General features: G+C 40.3%; 1 protein-coding gene across 5 annotated transcripts; it reads left to right on the top strand.

Annotated features, from left to right (window-relative positions):
* Positions 1-1502: 1502 nt before the first annotated feature.
* adgra1a (adhesion G protein-coupled receptor A1a) lies at positions 1503-26048 on the top strand. 5 transcript variants are annotated; one of them, XM_035950020.2, is made up of 7 exons: positions 1503-1756; positions 1972-2377; positions 12979-13106; positions 16300-16423; positions 18866-19017; positions 20296-20391; positions 20481-26048. In XM_035950020.2, the coding sequence occupies exons 2-7, from the start codon at positions 2375-2377 to the stop codon at positions 21973-21975; spliced, it is 1998 nt and encodes a 665-aa protein (XP_035805913.1). In that variant the 5' UTR covers positions 1503-1756; positions 1972-2374; the 3' UTR covers positions 21976-26048. The 5 variants fall into 5 exon arrangements, with proteins under 5 accessions (XP_035805913.1, XP_035805914.1, XP_035805915.1 ...); XM_035950021.2 differs by having other exon boundaries at positions 2071-2377; XM_035950022.2 differs by having other exon boundaries at positions 2074-2377.
* The last annotated feature ends 253 nt before the right edge of the window (positions 26049-26301 follow it).

Consider the following 26301-nt stretch of genomic DNA (forward strand, 5'->3'; position numbering starts at 1 on the left):
TTATTCATCCTGGAGGAAAGTCTTTTGCCAGAGTACAATGCAATAAACAAAGGTTAGTGGAATATACACAATTACACAGAGGTTAGTAGTAAAATAGAAATAACAAAGAATATAGAGTACAAAATGCAAATTTCTAAAAGTGTTTGTTTGAAGTGTCTCAGTGTTTGAAGTGTCTTAAGTGTCTGAAGTGTCTAGAAAAAATAAGAATTAAAATAACTAAGAAAAATAAAATAAGATAACATAAGTACAAGATGTAAACTGTAGACTACTACTAATAACAAGAAAGGTTAACAGAAAATTAACTGATGTAAGAATAAACAGATGTATTGCACTAGAAATATTGCACCTGAACAATGATAATACAGATCGTGAGTCTAATAGGAAAGAGTCTGATGATATTGCACATGGAAAAGTTTGCGGATTATGCATTATTACGAATGTGCAGCTGACTAATCTGCAGAAATGATGTGATGCCATCATGTCAACATGGAGCAGAATCTTGGAATGTCTCCAGCATCTGATGGAATCCATGACCTCTTCATCTCCATCTCCAGTAGCCTTATTTGGAATTTTATTTTTCAGGGCAATTGCCATATTGTTAAACACAGAATCCCAGGAGTTTAAATGGTGCTATAGGGTTAAGTTATTAGTTTCAAAATATTTTACATTCATCACAAGTCACACTTTTCAGTTGATTCAGTATAACCGTCTTCAGGGCTTTCTGCCAGAACCTTCCCATCAGGAGGAGGTTGTGGTGGATCAACAGGTCAAACACATCTTATGTCCATGTGAAACCAATAGTCAATGCTGACTTATTATTTTTCAAATAAAATCAAATTTAGTGTATTAAACCCCAAATAACAATTCCAGCTCCCCAAGCATCTCACCTAAATTCATGATTTCAGTACACATTATTTATGGTAACAATTTCTTCCAAATTGTTTTATCAAACATGCGGAATATGTACATGTCGCCTGGAAAAGGTGAGGCATTTCTTAATTATTTGAATGATCTTTTGTCCCCAGAGACTCCAGACAGGTTGCCATAATACCCTGTTGCCCTCCAAACTACCTCATTTTTAAGTCTCTCTGCACACCCTGTTATGCTATTACTGCTGCATTTTTAAATTCATTCCGCCTGCTTAGCTGACTGTACTTTCCATGTTTCCAAAGGAAGACAGTCTGTCTAGGTGCTCTAAAATGATTTACAGTGAAACACTGCAAAAAAAAATTTGAATATGAATGCAAACAGTCAGTCACTTTGTTTTTGTGACTGGTTGCAGTGGAGTGGAAACATTTCAGAATGGAGAAATATTTATATTTTCATCTGAATTCAAGTCATTCTCAGCAGGATCTTTAACAAAGCTGTGCAACCTGCAACCAGCTGATGGATGAAACGTCACCGAGTCCTCCCTCTTTTCTCTCTTCGTCTTCCTCCTTATCTTCCTCCTCTTCCTCCTCTTCTCCTCCTCCTTCCTCTTCTTCTTTGTCCCTCCTTCCTTTTCTCTTCTTCGTACTCTCCTCCTTTTTTTCTTCACCTCTTCCTTCTTCTTCCACTCTTCCTCTTCTCCTCTTTTTCTTCGTCCTCCTCCTCCTCCTCTCTTCCCTCACTTTACTTCCCCGGTTGTCCCCGCCCCGGCTCTCACGTCACATGCGGCACATCGTTACGGACAAATGGAGCGGAGCCTTCATGTCCACTGACCTGGATTGAGGAGGGTCTGGATCGGTTCGGCTCGGCTCAGAGGACAACAGCGCAGGTAAAGCAGACCTCCTTCTTTTCAAACACCGCACATTTGTTTCTACCTCGTCTTTGCAGCCTGCGTTATTTCACGTTGTATCACCAGAGCCTATTCAGAGAAACCACTGAGTAATTGTCCACCTTCCCCATCTACAATCACAGTCTCATCCTTTAAATAGCCACGTTTTTATCCTCCTCTGACATGTTGCGGTGAGCACACGTTTTCTTCTTTAGCGCCCCTCTTGGAGGCTGCATCAATATTTTAAAAGGGCGCTCATGTTTTGCGATCATCTCTCCCACCGCCCACACTGACGCGTCCCGCCGCGCCGTGAGGAGCTGGACTGTGGATGACTTCTCTCCTGCGCTCTCCCTGACCAGCGCTGCCGTGTGGATGGAGTCGGGACCGGGAGGCCGAGGCTGCCGGTCAGCGCCGCTCCTGGAGCCGCAGAGCTGGAGGAAGAGCCCCGACCAGTGATCCACCATCCTGCTGAGACAGAACACCAGCGGGGCCCCACATCTCTGCCGAGACACTGGTCCTCCTGCATGGAGCCGGAGGGCGCATGGTAGCGCAGGGAGGGCGCCAGGGGCCTCCGGGAGACACCACAGCTTCTCAACTTGACCAACTCCACCAGGACTGATGGTAAGTTACTGTTTCTGCTTTTTGTAGTAAATCCAGTCATGCCAAATTCAGCTTACAGTGTAAGTGGCTCCAACATGTACAGTATGGATATTCTTGTCAAGATCCCCTCTAGATATGGTCATTAATGTAGAAAATGATTAACTGAACCATCAATTAGTTGTCAGCTATTAAATTAGCCAGTACACCAATAGTAAAAACGACTCTCATTTCTGTCATTGCACATTCAAAGTGGTTTTTTTTTCTGGTTTCTTTCCTCCTCTAAGACAGCAAACTGGATATCTTGTGCACAAAACAAGATGTTTGTTAGCTTAACACTCACAGCACATTTTTCACCATTTTCTGACATTTTAAAGACCAAACTGATACAGTAATCTAGAAAATAATCCACAAATGAATCAACAAAGAAAGCCCTAGTATAAAAAAATACTTTGCTTTCAGTAATAATTTGTGTCAGATAGACTTTTCCCATAAAAAGTTCAACCAGCTTGTTAGACTCTCTCAATATGAATTCATTGATATGCACATATTTTCCACCTTGACTACTGGGTGCATCACTGAAAGCCCATTCTCAGAGTTTGTGCAATGCAGGCCTGCAGGATCCACATCATACCAGTTGTGATGTCACATATCCTGCTGCAGGGTGACCTAAAACTCAGATTTCAGGTGAGCTCAGAGAAACTTTCTACTCTCAGCATAGGAATCTGGAAACAGTCTCCCTTTCTCAAGCTTTATTCATACATCATTTTGCACAGTGACTTATACATCCACAAGAAGTAACACCTAACAAAACACGTGGATGAGTGAAAGGGAACTCCAATGAGAAGTTTTTTAATCTCAACTGCAGGTTTTTGAAGTCTACACTGTTAAAACTGAAAACAGGTCATTACTTTTTCTTGTCTGTCCGGACACAGGATCAAAGATGGAATACTAACAGCGCAAAACAGGCTACCCATGCTAATTCAGTCTACATAATTCGATTAATCACAAATCTGTCAGAAATTTGCAATACAGCATTGCAACATCAGCTATGATGGCTTCTTCATTCTCCATTCCATCTTGTGGCACATCTTTTGTTTTTGTTTCTATTCAGAGGTCACTTTTTGCAAAGTTTGGTTTAATTTAAATTGTTTGCATTTTTCTGTTTCCAAGTAATTAAAATATAGGAAAAACTGCTCCCACAGAATTTTCCTTGAATGTTTTTATGAATCAATTCTTAGTGAATGTTCTCTCAGTTAACTAATTGATAATCATTTCAACACAAGAGTACTAGTTGGATTCTGTGTGTCAGAGGACATCATGAAGCTGTTGTGTATGACAGAGGTCATTAGGGGCCTCTGGGGCTTCTCAGGATACTAATTGGACCATGCACAGGACCCTCCTAGCACTGCATTAGTGATTGCTGATACTGTTTTACCCACCAGCAGCCTCTCAGAGCAGTGGGCAAACTACAAAATACCAGAGAAATAGAAAAACATTTTGTTTGTACCCCCGGCATCTCTGCTTACCAAGCACCAAGTGAACGGAAACCGTTGGTATTTCTTTGCTCCATCACTGGCATCTTGCTAGCAAAGCTTCACATTAGGAATAGACGTCTTTAGACCCACATGGTGACCCTGACAAGGTTGGGTTCCCTGACCCGAAGGGATCCCAAACGTTTAGTTGAGTTAAAATGGTTGGTTGTCCACTCAGTTGGAATATTCATAGAAAGGTTGTTGCAGGACATTTTTGTCAATTACAAAACAGTAGCACTGCAAATTTCACATATTTGAAACTTATAAAAGCTAATAATTTTGAAACGGTCATAGGTTTGGTTATTGAGCAACTTGTTTTGTATCCCACTGGATGGTTAGGATCCAGTCAGGTCCCAGCATCATGCTGCTGAAGTTCTTGCTGTTTAATTTGGCCCCATTTCACATTGGATTTCATTATTCTAATTTCTTTTGCCAATCAGGTACTGTTTTTTTCTCAAAATCAATTTATGCAAGTTGGGTTAGTTCTTCACTGGTCCGTTACAGAGCAGGTGCAAAAATTTGGTGTGGTAAACTAGGAAAATGCAGGACATAGACAGCAATATTAAATGGTTAGTTTTTTCTATATAAAGGGTGAGGAAGGCTTGGAGAGGCTCTTCTGAGAGGAATGTGGCATCAGGCACGTGTTCAGCAATTCAAATACAATCCAGGTGAACTTCTGGGTAGGTTGATTAGTTGAATGTCTGAGACTGGCAGGCAAGAAGTGCTTAGCATGGTGTGGAACGTGGCATGTGGCTTGACTGAGGGAGCTGAGCTTTAAGGTCGACAGCTGTAGGTTGATTCCCTGGCATGCAGATTCCGCAGAGGTCTGGTTGACTGGTGACTTGGAGTTAGAACCTGAGGCAGGAGTTAGCAAGATTAGACTACACCGCATCCCAAAAGTTCATTCTCCCCTGACCAAAAAAGCTCAAAGACTGAATATGCAATATAATCAATTTATTCAATAACTTGCACTGAATTTCACTTGCTCAGAAGATGTTACTTTTTCACGATCATCTGTATAGATAAAGTCATTTTTGGCTGTTGGGTGTTGGAAATAAGTAGAGAGGGCATTCATCGGAGAAAATCCAGTTCTCCCAGTCTTTTAGAGTCAGAGTTATGTATTTCTTTGCGAAAGCCAGACTCTTCTCCTTTTGCAGTTTGGTGAGTCGCAGGGTACGTTGCCTCTTAAAGCTTTCAGCCCCAGTGTTTCAGTTAAATAACGATGCATAGTGTTCTTAGAAACATCTTCCAAGGTTTTTCAGCTTCTGACTGAGTTGCTGGCATAACTGGTGTCTTTTACTCTTGGCCTTTCTCATCAGATCCTTGGCTCTTATAGTTAGGCCAGATGGACGTCCTGAGCGAGGCAAGTCACTTCTGCACCCTGCGGATACTTTTGCCAAGGGCTTGAGCTACCTCCTGCTTAGCTTTCCTGCATTTTGAAGGGCAGTGGATTATGCATGAATCTCAGACTCTAAAAAAGTAGCTTTTCCACCCTTACTCTTGGCCATGGTAACAACACTTCCAAAGTTTGGTTGTGAGTGTAATGCATTTTGGTCAAGCAAGAAATGTATGTACTGGGACCTGACAGTTTGACCAGACAAACAACTAAGCAGTACCTGACCAGGTGTAACCCATTTTGGTGACAAACAATCAAACATGTTGTCCAGTGGGGAGAATGAACTTCTGGGACACGGTGTAGACAAGCAAGCAGACAGAGAAGTGCAAACTTGGACCAGAGTTGACGATGCTACCACATGAGCAGGCAGAGCGATCTGGCAGAGGATGGAGAGTTGAACTGATTTTATACTCTGCAGATCAGTAATTGGATAATGAACATCAGGTGTCTAATGGGTGCCAGTAGATAGGTCCCATGAATACCTCTAGTTCAGAAGGTTGTGTAGAAACATGCAGAAATGAATCAGGCTTTGCAGCAGATGATAATAGTCCAGGAGATTAACTCGGGACATCCCTAATACTAATGAAGTGTGTTTGATGTACACTCAGGATCAAAGAACCTCATGAATGCTGAATTTAGCTTGTACATCTAACAGAAATGTAAACAAAAGGAAGGAAGGAAAACATTTTTAATTTGTATGGATTATTACAACAAATGAATGTTTCTGCATTTGATATCATTTTGTATCTTAGAATTTTCATCTGCAGCCCCCAAAAGACTAGGTAAAAGGCTATGATGCCTTACAAGGTCATGTTTATGCATAAAAGTACAGGCATAAAAAAGAAGCCCAATTAGAAAGTCTTACATTGTGGCACGAGTGATCAGCCATCCGACACAAGGGGAATGTTGCACACTGAGTGTGTGCGCATCTTTGTTTTTTCATTTTATGGGATCTGCAAAGGATTTAATCAGTCATGCTCTGTCTAATAGATGGTTGTTCAGTGGAGCGTAATGAGAGAGCATGCTGTCCCAGAGAGAGAGAGATGTGAGGAAGATGACATGACAGTGTCTCTACAATACACGGCATTGGAACACAAAGGAAAAGCGAGTTGACACTGTCATAAAGATGGAACCAAATTAGCTCTTGATTTTTGCCTCCACAGGAATCCTCAGCTTGAATTATGCACATGCAGGAATGTGTTTCACTAAAAGAATAAAGAAATCGAGAAGGAATAACTGTTAGTTGAGGCACGTTTTGCCTTTTAACACAGAGGGAATGCAAGACCTGTCCAGGACATGCACATCACTTACTGTACAGTGTATGAGTCATTTTCTCGAAGCCTCCTCCACATTCCTGCCTCCACAGCCAAGTCATCTGAGCTTGGTTAAATACTATTAATGCAAGTGCTGTGATTCTTGTTGCATAAAACATATCTATTGGTACACTTATTGCAATCATTCAAAAGACTAAATTAGTCTAAAATGTCTTGATCAAAGGAAAACGTCGATTTGTTTTAAGGAAAATTACAATTTATTATAATGTAGTAGAAGTATTACGTTTATTATAATGTTTACCTTGTAATTTAGTTTCATGGGTCTGTCAGTGGCTACATTGTTAAGATATCATTGTCTTCAAAGCAACAGCACTAAGACAGAGCCACAAGCATGAGCACAAAGACCGATAGAAAGGCTGTAATTGAAGGCTCATTGCATTAACCACAGCTTACAGACCTGCCTCCTGGTTAAAGTTTGACCTTTATTACCAACAATTTTACCACCAAATAAAGCGGTTTAGTTAGAAAGGCAATGTTGCAAAAAGGCTTGTTTACCTGCCTGTATGAGAGATAATCAAAAAGTTCAGAGAATGCCCATAAAAATAGAAAAAGAAAAACATACTTGATTGAAATTTGGCATCCCCGTTGAAGTAGTCTAATAGTATAGTGATACATTGCTCCCAGCACTTCAGCAATGCTTCAGATCCTGTTATGTAAACATATCAAGCGTCATCAGTGATGAATGCTACATCTCCTAAATATGTCAAAATAGGGCCTCTTTAATTGAATTTCATTTTGTGAAAGAGATAGAAGTCACAGGAGCCAAATCTAGGGAGTAGGGTGGATGTAGATCTCTGTCCTAAAAGCCCTCACAGCACACTGGAGCACCCATGTGCCATTGTTTCACAGTTTATGCCGTTTGCACCGAATGTTTTCCTTCAGACACATTGGGATGTTAAATAGAACTCTGCATTCTGGGTAACTAATTCTTGGGGGCTAACTCATGGTGCACAATCACTCGAATGTTGAAGACAACAACAAGATCTGTGGAGAAATTGCAGAAATGCACCTGCCAGTAACTCCTGCTGTCAAGTGCTCATTGTCTGGTCTCCTGATAATAACTGCTTCTCGGTGATCTGCTCTATGCATACGCAACCACAAACTGCCCCGTACTTTTTGATCACCCCTCGCACATAACTATCAAATATCATGAGGACTCCAGACTCCTCTTTGACAAAACAAGAGATTTCTCACTGATCTGAGCAACTATTTGTAGCACTTTTGATGTTTTTAAAAGCGTAGAAAGTCTTAACACATCTATAACATGAGGCAGGTGCATAAGAGAGAGGCAAGTGCATCCAAATCCATTCAATCAGACTTTGTGTCACTTGCAGAGATACAGTGTGGTGTTTCAGTGCTAGACTTTAATCAGGAGAATGTCCCATTCTCCAGATTTACTGCTGTTTGCCGTAAAAGTCCTATTCATTTACCAATAGAAATGTTTGGTGAGTCATAGTTGGAGCACTTCTACGGCTTTAACCAGTCAGTATAAAAGATCAATTGGTCTGTCAGCAACTTGAACTTTTTGTTTTCCAAGGTTTTTTTTTGACCTTTTAGGCTTTATTATATAGGACAGTGGAGAGAGACAGGAAAGTGGGTAGAAGAGCAGAGGGAGGACCTGCAGCAAATGTCCATGGGCTGGACTCAAACCCATGACCACCAAGTCAGGGACTATAGTGCCTGATTATGGGTTGCCTGCTCAACCAGTTGAGCTACCGGGACACCCAACTTTTTGTCATGTTCCTCAATCCTGAGTTTTACTGGACTGTCTTGATGAAGAGGAAGCTAATCTGGAGCTGGGAGTAGAGTCATTGCCTCTTTGCATGAAACGGAGCCAGCAGAAGTGGTCTAAGCATCTGATTAAGATGCCTACTTGGCACCTTCTTCTGGGGAGCTTTTCCACCTGAAAGGAGACCCTATGGCAAACCGAGAACTCACTGGAGGGATTACATATCTCAAGGGGTCTGAGAATTTCATGGGATCTCCCAGGACGGACTGGAAAACCATACTTGCAAAGAGGGACACTTGGAGTACTCTGTTTAGCTGCTGCCAGTGTGATCTAACCCTGGATAAGCAAAAGAAAATGGATGAATGGATGGATCCTTAGTTCTTAGTCCTACTTTATCAGCAGGAGAATTGGGAGGAATGCTTTTACAATGGCCCGGTCACAGTGGCGCTGACTGTCTACTGGATTAACATCCTGTCAGACCAGTAGATAGTACTGTATCACTCATTTTGCTGAGACAAGTGAAGTTTGACTGTTAATAAGCAATAGTTCTTGTTTGGAAGGTGAATATACAGCTATAGCTCCTCTTCCAGTGTCTTTTAATATACTTTGGTTTGAGTTCATATTTCAAGAGTTTTTACACTTTTAATTGTGAGCACCAGGTTATTTTAAGTTAGTGATGTCAGTGCAGTGAGGCAACACTGCAACTACTATAGGGAGTAGGACAATGACTTTCTCTGCTTAAATTCAGGGCAATGTAAGAGGGCTTGGTTTAGATTCAGACAGGCAGGGATATAGTTGGCCTTCCATGGCATTTCATTCAATCAAAAAGCAAAACAAACACAAACTACCTACAACTCAAAGGTTCACCTCTGATCTGTGATCAGTTGCTGTGGATGAGACTAAACTATTTAGAACTTGCATTCTTTCAGTGTCTCACATTGAACATTTAGTATTTCATATATTTAAATTCAAATATTGATCTAATATGTACAAACATAGCAGTCTGTTGTACTGATGATGCTGCACTCAGCTTATCTTTTCCCTGCAGAAGCTTCTCCATGGAACTTTCAGAGGACATGTTGCACAATTGGCATTAGTTACAGCTATATAATTGATCAGCTGTAAATGAGAAACTGAAAACATATCTGCAAGTCTTGCGGTTTTTGCTAATTGAAAATAATGAGGAGTGCAAATTCAGGAATTTTGCTGAAATGGAAATAGCTACCAGAGCCCGGCCAGAGGCAGGGAGTCCTGCCTTAGCCCCTCAGTAACTAGTAGCGATGATAAATTGTACATACATTTATAAATTGCTGATCATTTTCTTTACTGATCTGTGTAGCCATTTAGCAATCGACAACAATATAATGAGATTTGTTGTGTGTATATTTTATCCTCTTGATTTAAAGTATGGTAAAGCAAAAATAATTCAGTCAGTATAATAATAACATGTCATATTTTTGCTATATCATCATCCATCCATCCATCCATCCATCCATCCATCCATTATCTACACACCGCTTAATCTTCATTAGGGTCACGGTCGGGCTGGAGTGTATCCCAGCTGACTTGGGGTGAAGGCAGGGAACACCCTGGACAAGTCGCCAGTCTGTCGCAGGGCTCTATATCATCATACATTTACATAATTTTTTTTTCTCTAGTCAAACTGTACAGCATGTATGGATTAAGCGAAATCAACAAATCTTTTCTAATTCATGTGATATAGATATGTAAAGCTGATTAATCTCAAAGCGATTCTACTAAGTTGTTTTTACTTGAAATGAGCTGAATGAAGGAAATGCTGGAGGTCAGTCAACTCATGAAATTCAGCTTTTAGAGAGACTTGACTGGCGCATTAGCAGGCATTCCAGCATGAACTGTATGAATTAAAACACCCCAGAGATTTCATTTTCTGTAATTTTATTATTCTTTTCATAATAATGACAACAGTGTGAACTTTGATAACAGTTTGTCTTGAATTCCATCCCCTGTCCACTAACTGTCACTGAAAGCAGCTTATCATGCTGTCTCTGGTGGCAGCTATATCTCAAAGCTCTTCAAACCAGGCACATTTTGCACAACAGGTCATATTAGTTTAGTTGAAATGGACTGTTAAGTTCACAGAACTGCCCATGACTTAACTAAGAAATTAAAATTAAGACAAGATAAAAATAAAAACAGACCATTTAATCAAACCTAAATGCAAACTGCTTCAATGAATTGACAAGTGTAAATAAACAAAACCAAGAAAAGGGTTTATGCAGCAGGTGATGTAAGTGTGGACCATTTACCATTTTTTTTTTAAATTAAGACAGCAGGAGGTGCTGTTAGAAGAATGATTTTTGTATTTTGTATTTTTGACTTAAAATCCAAAGGCAGCACTCTCACTCATACTTTAGTTATAATGTAAAGAGCACTCAGTGTATGTTTCTGTGAGATTTTGTTAATGCAATGTGAATGCGTTCTGAAAGGGGCTTGAGTAATTGTGCAGGGTTTTGGAAACATGCAGCACATTCCAACCTCTGACAGCAAGTCTCCAGGCTTTATGTACTCATTCTATCCATGACTGAAGCTGCTGATGGTTCATGGCAGCGTTGCTGGCTGCAGCACTTTTTGTATGCACACAACATTTTTTACTATCTTATACAGGCAGTCTTGCAGTTTCAGTGGCATGTCTGGGATCAGGAGAGACAGCAGGTGGGAGCACAGCTGATTTTTATTTATTGGAGCTAATGCTTTCTACTCAGAGTGGTGTTAGAAGATTGGTATCATGTCTGTGATTGCAGCTGGAGTTTTCAGAAGACAAACAGGGCGCAGCAGTCTGGCTTTGTTAAAAACCCTGCCGATCAACATCTACAGAGTTCATGAATCAGATTTTTTGCTTTTATCCCTTTTTGTGTATCTAAAGACTTTTCTATTTTTCACTTTATACAATTATTAAATTAGATTATTAGTATTAGATTTAGTCAGATTTAGTCAACAAAAACTAACAACAAAACTGTTGCGATCGATGTATATCAAGATCAATTTCTCGCAGTGGAAGTCACTTGGCTGATTCAAATGACTATGCATACTTAAAAAAAAATTCTAGTCATCCTTTGTTAGGTTGTTTGTTCACTTTTGTTTGCCAAGCTAAGCGTTTGCCTCACTGTCCAAACGTACTTCAGTTTGTATAATCTAATCTAATGCAAGGATAAAACAAAGGCAAAATTATTCTGTCCCATTTTGACCCAGATCTACTGCTATGATCAGGCCAACATGACACATAGAATTTGCGGTTAACTGGTAACCGACATTTGGCAGCGGGAGTGCCCATGAGATGTCATTCCATGCTGCTAGTGGGCCAGATTAGCAATTTAATGTCACTTCCACACCCACAGCACTTGATAATGGGATAATTTTATAAAAAATTTTCATATTTTTTCTCAACTTTTCTTGTTGCGACTATGTGATCTATTAATCTATTTCCTCCAAAAGCCATTAATGTACTAACAGAGACAGTGTGTTACTGAATACACAATTCCTCTTGTTAATTGCAATACAGCAGGTATGGCATCCAATTCAACTGCTCAATGTGAGATATATTTGGGGGTGGAGGAAGCTGTTGTACTGATCAGCAGCTACAAAGTATGACAACACTGTTTCCACAGCAGACATTTTGGCTTGTCACTGGAGGAAAGGCTCAGGTGTAATTAATAATGTTGACAGCAACTGCATTCTGTTTAGATGAGCTAGTTCCATGGTCCTGGTGTTGTACATGGCAGCTTACTTGCAAAGGTTGTGGAGATACCTGGTTTATGATTTGTTTACCTTGTGCTTTCATTGCTATTCAGTTCAAACTGCCGTGAAAAAGTTTGTTTTTTTTTGTAGCTGTGTGCAGGTTGAAGAAGCACCGTTGATGTTTAAACAGTCATCAGTTTGTTTGCCACCTATTGTAACTCCGCCGCGTTCCTTTGCGGAGTTATGTGATGATCGACGTACGTTTGTCCTTCTGTGAATCCATCTGTCTCATTACTCAAAAACGGAACAGTGGATTTGAATGAAATATTCAGGGAAGGTCAGAAATGACACAAGGACCACCTCATTAGATTTTGGCAGTGATAGTCTGGATCCACAGATTTGTTAAAGATTTCTGTATCATTGCAAGATAGCGTCACGGCGTCACTGTAACTATGACAACAAATGAACACTACATAAGCTGCCCGCTGACAATCACATGATTGCAATCCTACTACTAAGCCACCAGAACGTATCTGTTGGAAATGATACAAGGAACAATTGATGAAATTGTGGGGGTGTTTCCAAGTCCCATCAATTCCCACCGCCTGCTACATATTTAGGTCACGCGATTCAGTATCAGTACATAACGTACACATGCATAACACACGCTGGTGCTCAACGCAAGGTCATTTTTTATTAAAGATTTTATCCGTCGGGAATGGTGCAAAGACTGAGCAGCCTTGGCAGAGTACTGCGCTCTCTGAGTGCTTTTCTTGTTTAGTTTTTATTCTGTGTAAAAAAATTAATTCTTTGCTCAGTATGTATTGTTTCCAAATGTGTAAAAACAAATAAATTTATTTTTTGCATAATTTTCCTTGACAGAGCAATAATTGTGAAGTTCTATCATTTTCTAGGATCTGAAGAGAGTGCTGTCCTTTCCTCCATACCCTGGGGGTTACCTGCATCCAGTGGTGTATGCCTGCACTGCAGTCATGCTGCTCTGTCTGCTCGTCTCCATCATGACTTACTTTGTCCACCACAGGTGAGATCCTGTTAAAGAATAGTTTCACATTGTAATCCGAATGCAATATTCACATGCATATATGCGTGCTCAAAGAGTTCTTGGTTGCCATAAAGGCCTCAATAGGCTTCAAGATGTTTTCTTATTGTCTAGGATTTATAGAATTTTGTAACTTTCTAAAACAGTCCAACAATGACACATGGATGAGTGTGCAGAGGCTTGAAAGCAGTCATGATTTGAACTTCTCGTGAAGGTTCATCCAACATTGAGTACAAGAACTGGCTGATCACTTACCATCTAATAAAGCTTTGGAAACAATTTTTAGACCACCTGCTGGGCCTTCAACATTAGCAATTTGGTTGAAATTTTATCATAGTGGTTAAATATTTACATCATCTTCTAAAAGACATAAAAACTGTCTTGCGATAACTCAGTACATGCAATAAAATATAAATGTACTGACTTTGTAAACATTTCAAAATTCACAGTAGATGGCTGAAAACATTTTTGAGTCACCATTATTTTGTGCAAAAGCTGTACATGTAAAATTAGCAGATAATTCAAACTAAACTCTCACTCAACATGATTAAAAGACAGTCATCTTGATGGTTCTTGAAGAGGATCACAGTGAGAGAGCCATCGCTAGCCGAAGTGAAATAATGGTCTAATAATTATTTTCCAACACCGTAGAAAGCACAAAATCATTAACAAAACTAGTGCATCAGCAAATATAGATGTAACAGTCAGGACCCCAAAAATGTATGAGAAAATAAGAATGAATGAGAAACACCACAGAGCAAGACTGAAAGCTTGTTGTTTGGTTGTACCATGTAGTGCACCTGTGTGGCAGCATTTGCATTTCTGTTTTTCCTTTGGTTTGTCATTCATCTGTGTGCATATAAAACTCTTGTTCTCCTACATATTTAAGGGTTTGACAGTTATTTCATGTGGTGTATTATAGCTGATGATGCCCAAAGCCACCTCTTGGATGCCTCCTGATGCCCCGACAAGCTTGTCAGATTTATTTAGATTTTTTTTGCACCTTTGCTTGCATTGTGGGACAATTTCAACAATGTTTCTAGGACTCTTCAGTCTCTTCTGTGTACAACATAGCAAAGTGAAAAGCATGTTGAAGGAGGAATGTCCTTCTCTGTCCATACTGTACCCTTCATGTAAACCACACATGGCTCCACAGTTGGTTCTCCTTTTTTTTTCCTTCCAAATGCAAAACGGCCAGTATTATACACACTACATACCACTTAAGGCTCTAATGTTTACAATGTTCTTTTGGGTAGTTGGTCTCTGACACCTCCTTCCTGATGCCGTCACACAGGTTGTGAAAAGGGTGGGTTATGACTGGCTGGGGACCAATGCAGAGTCTGTCATGTGTCAGAGCAAGAATTTAAAGGCGCTTTTCCACTAGCACGTACTCGGCTCGACTTGGTTCAGGTCGATTTCCATTACAATTGAGTACCATCTCATCGTGGGTGGATTCGTCATAGCATGGCGGCCCAGAAGTCCTGTAATGTCATTTGTGTGCACCGTCCAGCTCCCTCTGTATTCTTTGGTTCACCTCCAAAGACAGAAAAGTCTTCATTCGCCCATGGTACAGGTCTGGTTGTCATATTTTCATTTTGCCAAGTTCCATGACGAACAAAGTGCACCATCGCTAGTGGCAGTTTTTTTTTTTTTTAAATGGCAGGTTTGGTTTTCATGAAGGAGTCACTCTCGTATGTCGTCACTCCCTATCCAATCAGTGGCCTGCACTCTCTAGACGTAACATTTTCGGCTCAACTCAGCTCGCTTGGAACCCCGGCCAAGTAGGTACTAAAATAGTACCTGGTACCAAGTACTCCGTCCTAATGGAAAACCTCTCAAACCGAGTAGAGTAAAGCGGAGTCGAGCCAAGTAGGCGCTCGTGGAAAAGCACTATATACTCTCATTACCTCATGTGCTACAGTGGCTGACCTTATCTTGCAGTATGAACCTGGCTGCTTCAGTTGACCTCAAAATTTCATTGTATAATGGAATGAAGGTTGTTGATTGTGATCTCATCAATAATCTGATAAATAGCAACAGTTCTTTCAATAAAGATTTTTTATTAAGAAGCACTTGAACAATCTGAGTATATTCTGTAAACACTTGTTATTCAAGTAGAGTTTAATCCTGTGCTGCGCTGTCAAATTATTTGGCTTATATTTTATTTAAAATACAACGTTTTCTGAAAGCATAGAATGCATAATAATTAGTTATACACTCGCTGGTCACTTTATTAGGTACACCTTGCTATTAAAAGGTTGGAGCCCCTTTTGCCTTCAGATCTGCCTTAATTCTTGGTGGCATACTTTCAACAAGATGTTGGAAACATTCCTCAGAGATTTTGGTCCATATTGACATGATGGCATTAATCAGTTGCTGCAGATTTGTCAGCTGCACATCCATGATGCCAATCTCCCATTCCATCACATCCTAAAGGTGCTCTATTGGTGGAGGCCAATGGAGTATAGTGAACTCATTGTCACGTTCAAGAAACCAGTTTGAGATGATTTGAGCTTTGTGACATGGTGCATTGTCCTGCTGGAAGTAGCCATCAGAAGAGAGGTACACTGTGGTCATAACGGGACGACATGGCTAGCAACAGTACTCAGGTAGACTGTGGCATTTAAACAATGCAAAGGGCCCAAAGTGTCAAGAAAATATCCCCCACACCATTACATCACCACCACCAGCCTCAATCATTGATACAAGGCAGGATGGATCAATGCTTTCAGTTGCTTATGACAAATTCTGACCCTACTATCTGAATGTAGCAGCTGAAACTGAGACTCATCAGACCGGGCAACATTTTTCCAATCTTCTGTTGTCCAATTTTGGTGAGTTTGTGAGAATTGTAGTTTTGAGTTTCCTGTTCTTAGCTGACAGGTGTTCCTAATAAAGTGGCCGGTGAGTGTATATGACATTAGTATTTGAATAACTGTTGTGTTCATATGCCTTGGAGTCTTACCAACATATTTTATAGCTGAGGGGTTTATGTGTTGCTCGTTTCAGTGACTCACTCTACTTTAAATGTTGTATTTATCCTTTAATCCACAGTGTGATATCTGTGTTAATTTCTACAGCCCTCTGGTTTGCTGTGTTTGACCAGCAGGTGACAACGAGAAGGTAAAGGCTTGTCCATCTCTGTTTTACATGAAGCTCTATTCATTGTTTGCAGTGTGATTCGGATCAGCAGGAATGGCTGGCACACACTCCTCAACTTCCTCTTCCATACTGGACTGACATTTGGAGTTTTTGCTGGTGGCATCAATCAGATCAACTTACCATTTGTGTGTCAGATTGTAAGTGTTTTCATTTCTTACTTTTTACAGTGGTGATTTTTCACAGCACTTTTTTGTGTTCTGCACAGAATAATTGCCATTAATGAAGTGTTGGTAAGGGAGCTCCAGCCGGTCTGGGGTCAAAGGCAGATAAGAGCTAAAGGTCCCCCAGTCATGTTTTAAGACTTCTATAGGACATGCACAGCTCTACTAAATAGTTTTTCATGGGTTTTTTCACCAAAACTAAAAAAAAAATTCTTTAAAGCACAATTTTTTAAAACAATATTGTTCAAATTATAAAGGACTGGCTTCCAAAATATTTGTGATGTCACAAATATTGCTTCTGTGTTTACATCCAAAAATGAGTTTTAAGCTTTAGAAGCTGTACAACAACCTTCTATGGCAAGCTGTTTCTACATTTATTAGCTGGACTGGGTATGTATTGCAGGTATCTTTAATTGAGTCCTTCCTTGTCTAAAAGAACATTTCAGATATTCCTATCATCAGTCATTCTAGGATTTGAGATCTGAGATATCTGCAACTATCATTTTGACTGATCCAAACTGAATGATAGAGATCTATTACCACTGACTGGTTAGAATGATGTAATAAAATCTGGAATAAAAATGTGACTAGTCACAGGGGAACTCTGCTACTCATTGTTGATCTTAAATATTAAAATGGTTGGATTTAGCCTCCTAGTTTCATACTCTGTACAGACCCAAGAACACAGAATGAAATAACATGTAAGCAAATCATATTTTAGATTAGATGGGGACTTTGAACACTGCTTTGGCAAATGGAGTGCTCTGTTTTGTCCATTTGCACCTGAAAAACAAATGTCCTTGAAACCTTTGAAAATCCATTGAGCCCAACTGTTTGTCTGGCTAAAATGTTTTACATCCAATATGAGTCAGTCTTTCTGCTGAAAGAGAATACTTGTAAAACAAAGTACCTCGTATGACTGTGCAGTAACACCACACAGCACTCAAGCATTAAAAACTGTATGTCTCTAACAGCTTTAAGGCCTCTGTATCTGCACTCTTTCTAATTCTAATGAAAGTGATCATGAATTAAATATAATCACAACATGGGTATAGTTCAGTGCACTAGTGCAAAAATAGAAAAAAATTATGCAGTAAAGCAGCACAGTGTTTTGTGGTTCAGTGGACACAACTGTAATGCATTTCTAACTCTGATCCTGTTCATTTATTCAGTCCTCATACATTGCAACTATTCATTTCGAAGTATGATATAAACATGATGGGACGGAGTGAATTTTGTGGTCCTGGGCATGTTCTCCCTGTGCATGTGTGGGTTTTCTCTGGGTTCTCCGGCTTCCTCCCACAGTCCAAAAACATCCTGAGGGTAATTGGTGATTCTGAATTGTTCGCAGGTATGAATGTGAGTGTGCTTGTTTGTCTCTATATGTAGCCCTGTGATACAACACAATACAAAACTTTATTTATCCCCAAAGGGAATTCAGTTGTCTGGGGTCTCATCTGTTTACTTTAGAAGTAAATAGTCTATTTGCTGATGGTAAGAAAGATTATCTAAATCTTTCTGTCCTGCAGTGCAGGGATAGGAGCCGTCCACCACCGATGTTTCATTGCTCACTGAGGCAGATATGAAGTGGATGATCCATGTTTGTCAGAATGGCCTCCATTTTGCTCAGTGCCTGTCTCTCCACCTCATCCTCCAATGAGTTCAATCTGATTCCAACCACAGAGCCAGCTTTTTTAATCAGTTTGTTCAGATGCCTTGCATCCTTGTTTTTTATACTCCCTCCCCAGCAGACTGCAGCATAAAACAGGACACTTGTCACCACAGAGTGATAAAACATGTGCAGCATCTTGCTGCAGGTGTCTATTGATCAGTCTTTGGAGGCAAAAGAGTTGGCTCTGCCCCTTTTTATAGATGAAGTCTATGTTTTTAGACCAGTCCAACTTATTATCCAGGTGGACACCTAAATATTTATATGATGTCACCACCTTGATGTCCACATCACAAGTGTTCACTGGCTGAGAAGGGGTTTGGATCTGCGGAAATCTATGATCATTTCCTTTGTCTTTGAGGCGTTGAGTAGCAAGCAGTTTTTGTGACTCCAGTCACTGAAGGCACTTATCAGATCCTGTATTCGGCTTCATGTCCATTTCTGATACCCGCCACGATAGCAGTGTCATCAGAGTATTTCTGAATGTGGCAGGACTCAGTGCTGGATTTGAAGTCTGATGTATAAAGTGTGAACAGGAATGGAGCTAGGACTGTTAGACTGGTGACCTGTCTAGGGTGACCCCTGCCTTCACCCTAAGTCAGCTGGAATAGACTCCAGCCCCCCCACAACCCTAATGAGGATTACTTGGTGTATAGATAATGGATGGATGGATTATTAGCCATCTAACTTACTCACATGCTCATTCAGACAATTTTAATAATTCCTGTTTACATCTCCACCTGCGATAGGTTGGTATTGTACTCCACTATGCTTCTTTGTCTACCATGCTGTGGCTGACGTTTACTGCTAGAAACATCTGTGAAGACGTGTCCAAAGACCCACTTCAAGCCCAGGACAGGAATGCACCAGCCCAAACTCGCCAGAAACCAACTATCCTCAGGTAAGCTGTAAGGAGTTTTTGAGTACAAGGCTGACCATTGCTATGACTGACCACTTGTCACACTGTATGAATGAGTCATAACTTCACTGACTCTTCGAACAAGTAAAACAAGAACATCAGGATGTGGAAGGATGTCTGAATGATGTTAATCTGTGTTGCAAGGACTACAGCTATGATACTTATGCTCTTTGTCTTCTTTTTTTTTTTTACAAGATCATCTGCCGTTTTACTAAAGCAGCAGTGTCAATGTGTTGAGCCAAGTGCTTCATATTCACTTCATCCTCGAGTGCTCTTGCACTCTTGCAAAGAGCCATTAGCAACCGTAACTGACTGCTTGATGCTGCCCCTTCTCGCCTACCTTGTCAGCACCAACTGACTAATCTCAGTGTGCTATGACAGTGTGAGGAGCCTTGAAGGCAAAGCCAATTTACTGGCAACAATTTGAAAGTAAACAAATCTTAAAATACTTACTGCCTCTTGTCACAATGAATCAGATTGTTTCTATTTATGTATACCATGTTAGTAAAACTCACAGTTATCATAACTTTAAGTAACATTTAGATTTCTCTCACAAATAACAGTTAAACTTTCATTTGGGTGCTTTTTAACCTTCTTACTGAGAGTAAGGTGAGGCAGACTAATGCCAGCCTCAATAACTAGATTCATGTACAAAGCTGGAGACAGGCTGAGAATTGTCTGACAAATCTGATTTGCAATATAATATTCAACTATCATGCTCCAGTTCAACATTCTTTGTGTAATAGATTTAAAACATGCAAAGATGCATTACCATACGAGACGGCATTCGTAGTGTGACTCTTACTGAAGAAAGACAGAATTTGTGAATCTACTAACACAATACTTTAGGTCAGACATAGTTCGTAGCATACATCTTAAATTGCAGCCTTTGAGATTTGCAGATTGTGTTGTTTCAAATTGCAATTCTGAGATTTTGGAAAAAAAATGCTTTCAAATTGACTGATTGTTCAGCCCTAGTCAAGACCCAGTTTGTATCTCTTAGTCATTACCAGCCAAGAGGACAAGTCTAGAGACAAGTAAAATCATTACACACTATGGACATCTGTGCAAGATTTCTCTGTAATTGATCCAGGAGTTATAGAAACCTAACAAATAGAAATCAATACAGAAATTTCAATCTTGTCCGACATGATGGACAGGTTGATGGATAGACAACAGATAGGAGATAATTTGTTGGAATGCTCTACTGAAAAATCTCTATGCTAGTATTTATATTTAATACCTTTTACTTTTTTACAGATTTTATCTTGTAAGTGATGGAATTCCACTCATAATTGTTGGAATTACAGCAGCATTTGGTATGGATAACTATGGCAGTAGGGATGATGCTTTATAGTAAGTATTCATGATTTCTGAGTAATTAAGTGTTTATTCATTGTTGAATAAATAAAATAAATGTTTATTTCTCTGTGTGTCTTTTTCAGTTGCTGGATGGCGTGGGAACCAAGCCTGGGAGGGTTCTATGCCCCCGTGAGTCTTCTGGTCTTAGTCATGTGTGTGTACTTTTTGTGCACCTACATCCAGCTAAAGCGCCACCCAGAGAGGAAATACGAGCTGCGGCTTCTGAGGGAGGAGCAGCAACAGTTGTCATCTAATGAATCAAACCACCACTGCCACACTGAGAGTGGGGGATCGTCAGGGCCGGCTGGGGACTGTCCACCATTTGCTGCAGGTGTATCAGTACTGGCCAATGAGCACTCATTTAAATCTCAGCTCCGGGCAACAGCCTTCACCCTGTTTCTGTTCCTGGCTACCTGGGCTTTGGGAGCGTTGGCGGTGTCACTGGGGCATTTTCTGGACATGATATTCAGCTGTCTGTATGGGGCTTTTTGTGTCACTCTGGGACTCTTTCTTCTAATCCAGCATTGTGCCAAACGTGATGATGTGTGGCACCGTTGGTGGGCTTGTTGCCCGTCCAAGTCCAAGACAGATGACGGGAATGGGGACGGACAGAGCCGAAGGCAGGTGCTCCATCAGCCACACTGCCACCTGAACCCCCCGTTCTCAGGCAAGCAGTCGCTGCTTTCTCCTCACCTTATGCAAAGTCCTTTCCACAAAATGACACCACCTCCCCAGAGCCCAACAGCGAATCACACAGCTCCATGCTGCTTGGCTGTGATGAGTCCCGTCACCGCATCCCCCGTCACACCCCTCATTGAGCCAGTGCCCTCACCACGGCCACAGTCACTTCCTGATGAGCTCCCTCGTCCGACTCTTCCCCTACAGAGCTGCCTTACTGACAGAACAAAGTCACGCTCCTTTAACCGGCCACGCCCGTTACTCAAGGACTACCATTCCCACATGACCTCCACCAGTATGGATGGGAGTGTGCACAGCTCTCACCTGGACAGCCCTCATGCTGCACACCACCTAGACAGCTCACCACTGGTTTCCAGCAGCCCACATCCAGATCTCCAGCTTGCCTGTCCCAGCCCTCAATTAGATAAGCAGCTGGCTTCGTGCCACAGCCTGCAACGCCAGACGTCCTGCCACAGCGTACAAGAGTCAATGGCTTCCTGTCACAGCCACGCCCACAACATGCATGACAGTATCACATCTTGTCACAGCTTACTTCTGCCTTCTCATGGGGTTCACACATGCCAGTGGCGCATGTACAGCTCAGCTGACCACTCTTCCAGCACAAGCTGTTGTGAGAAATCCGATCCCTTCACCTTGCAATACCAGCAAGACCCTGACATTTACAGTTGCATGTCAAAAACAGCAGACCAAGAGAAAGACTCTCTCTGTGTTGAGGTAGAGCATAAAGGTTTCCCAAGAAATACCCTGCCACGGCATGCCACTATAGGTCGGCGGGGGGCCATTGGGCGAAACAGGAGTCTGCAAGAAGATGGCCTGTTTGGTTCAGATGCTACAGGAAACATACGTACTGGCCCTTGGAAGAATGAAACAACAGTATAGTTTTTTCTATACTTGGAACAGCCAGGCCTTCCAGCAGCCCTGTATTCGGATTACTTTGTAAGTGTTTGGGTTTTCTTGCCTTCAGCTTTGTCCTTAAACCACAGGTTGATTTTTTTTGTGGATTTCCATACCCCATTGATATTTCAGATCCCTTTATGGCAAAGTTAACTTTAAATATGTTACAACACAGTTTTTACAAGGAACATTTAGACATAGGAAACGTTCAAATAATGCTGAATTATTATTGTGCTCCATGATGTTTCACGTTGCAGTCAGTGTTGTTGTGGACCGTCAAGGGCCACAGTTGCTCAGTAATTAGCAATGTTACAACAAGAGTCTGAACAATATCAGTTCCAGTTACGACCTTTTCATTGCGTGGAGTTTTCTTTGTTATTGTCAGTCTGTTTCACATTCATCCTACAGTCCAAAGTCTTGCAGAGGTAGTAGTAGAAAATATACCTCAATTCAGCCTCCATTATTTTATTTCTGTAAAATAACAGACCTGATCTAAAAGGGACTGGAGGTTACCTTTTTACTGGAATAAACCCAAAAGTTGTGTCTATGGTAGAGCTGATTTTACTTCAATTTGTTTATCAGAGCGATAGATATTGACACCTAAATACTACAACAACTCAATGGTACACAAACCATTGATTGCTGCAATCCAATGTTATACTAAGTCTACAACCTAGTGTAGACTGAGTATTCTGTCTGCTCTGGACTGCCCAGAGTCCCAGATCCTGGGGTAGGTCTCAGTTATTATGATTACTACAAGGACCTGTGGAAGATCTCTATTCTGCCAGTGCTTTTGAAGAAGGAACTGGAATTTTCAACATAATTTCTACTGCCATTTGGCCAACTCCAAGTTGCTCTGAGTACTGAAAGGATGGTGACGCTGAATTCAAATATACCCAAGCACAACTAGACTCTATCCAAAATGTGGTTGCCATGAAACAGAACCTTAGAGAGAAAAAATTCCTAAACCGACCGCAACATGATTCACCAGCAGTTATTACAGTGGAGAAACAGCACTACATATCTTTAGATTAGACAGTATAACTTGGACCTAGCCTGGCACAAGCACTATAGTTGTAAAGAAACACTCTGCTGGGATCTGGATTTGAAGCTTAAAAGACCATGTGCAGTGCAATGTTTCCCACTCAAAAATATGCTTTCACATTTTCTGCATCATTGATTTATAATTCATAAAAGAAGCAGAGCTAGAATAATGTCCTATGTGCCCACATAAATACTGCAAGAGGAGCTGTTTTTTTTTTAGTTGTTTTTTCTTTTTGTAGTAATTCCCTGTCTCCATGCTAACAAACAGTGAAGGGGGACACAATTCACAGTCCTTGCTGTGTGCAAAAAATGCTTCCGAAGTCTACTTCAAGATCATTTGGGGTTTCATAAAAGTTAGTTGTAGCCATTTAAGGGGACAGTAGATAGGTCCTCCAGCACTTCAGACTGGAAGTGCATTAGAAGGGCGTCTCCTATTGTACCGTAAACAGGAGGAAAAAGTGTTTCATTGTTTATTGGGGCACCTAGCATTGAAGAAAATGTGACCCTACCCTTTAAGATTGCAAACAGATCTCAAAAGTCCAAAAGCTGATCGTTAAGGTTTTAGAGAAACTGTTGTGCACATGAAGAGAGTTTTAAAGAGTTTTCATCAACAGCTGCAAACCCCTGTTCATGTACAGTATTATGCAAAGAGGCAGTAAGATATCATTGATTGCACCTTTGAATACTTGGATTGATCCATTTTTAAAAGATCTATATTTGTTAATGTTACATTTCTAATAGAATTTACACGATATAATTTTAATCAGAGTGGTTATACATCCGAAAACACATGTGAAACCGCGTGAGCATGTGTGTGTTTTTTATGTGAGCAACAGTGCATGAGTAGTGTGTTTGTGCTATATGTGTGTGTTGTTATGGATCCACCCCTGCAGAATTTTATGAATATCTTGATAAAGATTAATTTATGACATCTATGGAGATTTTTTTTATGGAGACACTTTATGTATGCTGCCAAATAGAATCAAATAAATACTGCACTTGTGTACTATAGTAAGCCTCACTTGGTGAGATAATATTTACAGAACAGTGCAATGTGCTAAAAAGCACAAACTTTGTATAGTGCCAAAATTATTTGCCAATTTTCACTGTGATGAGAAACTACACACAATGCATTTTAAATGAGAGATCACATACAGTATACAGTAGAAGTGAGTCCACCCCTTTTCAATATCATTTACTGTAAATGTCAATTGATTCAAAACTGTTTATCCTGTCAGTATTGCATTTCTTCTAATGAACAATCGCAAGCAGATATTTTATAGACTGAAAATATAAGCCTCAACATAGAAACTCAACAAAAGATAGTACACCTGTGATCACTAAAAGAAAGTTGCACACACCTGGGATTTATAATCAGCCAAATTGAATGAACATGGTTATACAATAAGCTGTGAATAGCAGAATTTTCTCAATTTTGAGCCTGTATATCTGCATCATGTTATCAAGTCTATAAAACTATGGCAGAAGAGGAATAATTCATCACGACAACGATGATGATTAATAGAGTAAATCTAAACTGTTGAAACTTTATACAAAAGGGCAAATAGCCTACTGTGCAACCTAGAAGAAATACAATGAACGTCAAGTAATACAAGTTTGAATCATTTGACACTTTATTGATATTGCACAGGAGTGTACTGACTTGTGTTGTCTGCTGTAGCTTGTAGCGTCATACAAACTTAAACTCAGGTTTTAGAATATCATCAGCAACTCTGTCAAGTAGTCCAGAGACTTCCATCTGTTTTACCCAGAGAGATGTTTCATAAAGTTGCAGCAGCTGTTAAGCCAGGCTTACTTTGGTAAATCGTGATCATTTTCAGTTTGGTAAAGGAGTTCTAAATTAATCCAAGCCTCAGGACAGCCCAGTTGTGGAGAAGCTAGTTTTTACACTTAGGCCAGGCTGAACAATAGGGTTGCCTTACAGGTGCTACAACTGATCAAATGAGTCTTTATCAGAAATGCATGTAACTGTTATCTGTCTGAAAGTGAATAGTTAATCTGCTAATCTGACAATACAACTTTGATTTGTCTGTGGTTAAAAAAATTAGTTTGCTATTCAGCATTATAGATTATGTTTTTTTTTGGACTTTGGACAAAGCTTGGCTAGTTGTTTCCCTCCATTTCTAGTCTTTATGCTAATCCTTCTGAGCGTGACATTGAACTCATGGCGATAGCGTTATGAAACATCTCAATTTTAGCCCTATGAGTGAGAATAATAACCTTAATGTCAGGATGTTAGGTCTGCGGAGTAGCTTTTGTCAGAGCTAACCTCATCTCATGGCCTTCTTCAACAAATAAATTGAGTTAGCTTTATTGTGAAGTTCCAAGTTCCTTACTCTGTGCTCTCTCAAACCCTTGCACATTTTCTTGCACATTGAAATAGTCAACCGAGCATGAACCTGCATTTTGTAAGCTCAAATAAATAATTAATAGATTGGTGATTTCTTTTTAATTTAGCTGGCAATTGTTTTTCTGTGCTCAAGAAATTAAGAAGACAAATATAATGCCTTAAATGTGCAGTTCTGTGTAAGTGAACTATTGCCACTGTATCAAGCTTAAACTTAGTTTACTTTTCTAGGATCAATCAAACCAGGATTTTCACTGTCAGCCCTGTTTACTAGCCTTCTCTATGAAACACCTCTCTGGCTCAGGGTATAAAGTGGCACATTGTTAAAAAGTGAATGTGCATACATCTTTTCAATTTTACCCTATTAAACTCATCCTCATCCTTACATTTTATTCTGTTTTTAAGTTTTAAATGGGCCTTCATACAGACGCTAGTGTTAATTACTGAAGAATGAGTCAGATCACTCTGTTCCATATTGTAGGTTAGACACAGGTGTTCACTTAAATGTCAGCATATCCCAGTTTGATGTCAGTGCTGCCATCAGCAGCACTAACCTTCAGCCTAACATTGATGACAGTGTACATGTGATGTGTCCCAGTGTTGCGACAGCTTTAAGTGTCTTCCCAGACTGGGGGGGTGGGGGGGAAATAGGGGAGGGGATTTTTTTATTTCTCACTTCTATAGTGGATATTTTCTCAGCAGTGTAAAGAAACAAATGGCCACCTTGTAAGACACGGGGAGCACCAACAGTATTTGAGCACTGTGTGTTGTCTGCACTAGAAATAAAGATTTACTGTGCTATACTGCATGAGTCATTGCTTTCTTTTGGTACAGGGCCACACCATTTAGGATCCTGATGCTATATTCTATTTATTCAGTTTTATTTATGTAGCAGAAAT

The sequence above is a fragment of the Amphiprion ocellaris genome, chromosome 18 (genome assembly GCF_022539595.1).
Source record: "Amphiprion ocellaris isolate individual 3 ecotype Okinawa chromosome 18, ASM2253959v1, whole genome shotgun sequence".
Taxonomy (NCBI): Eukaryota; Metazoa; Chordata; class Actinopteri; family Pomacentridae; genus Amphiprion; species Amphiprion ocellaris.

Bases quoted from the DNA above. Each gene is read 5' to 3' on its own strand.
- adgra1a (XM_055004823.1), top strand. The intron at 16,424-18,865 runs GTAAGTGTTTTC...CACCTGCGATAG, and splicing joins TACCATTTGTGTGTCAGATT to GTTGGTATTGTACTCCACTA. The intron at 19,018-20,295 runs GTAAGCTGTAAG...ACTTTTTTACAG, and splicing joins CAGAAACCAACTATCCTCAG to ATTTTATCTTGTAAGTGATG.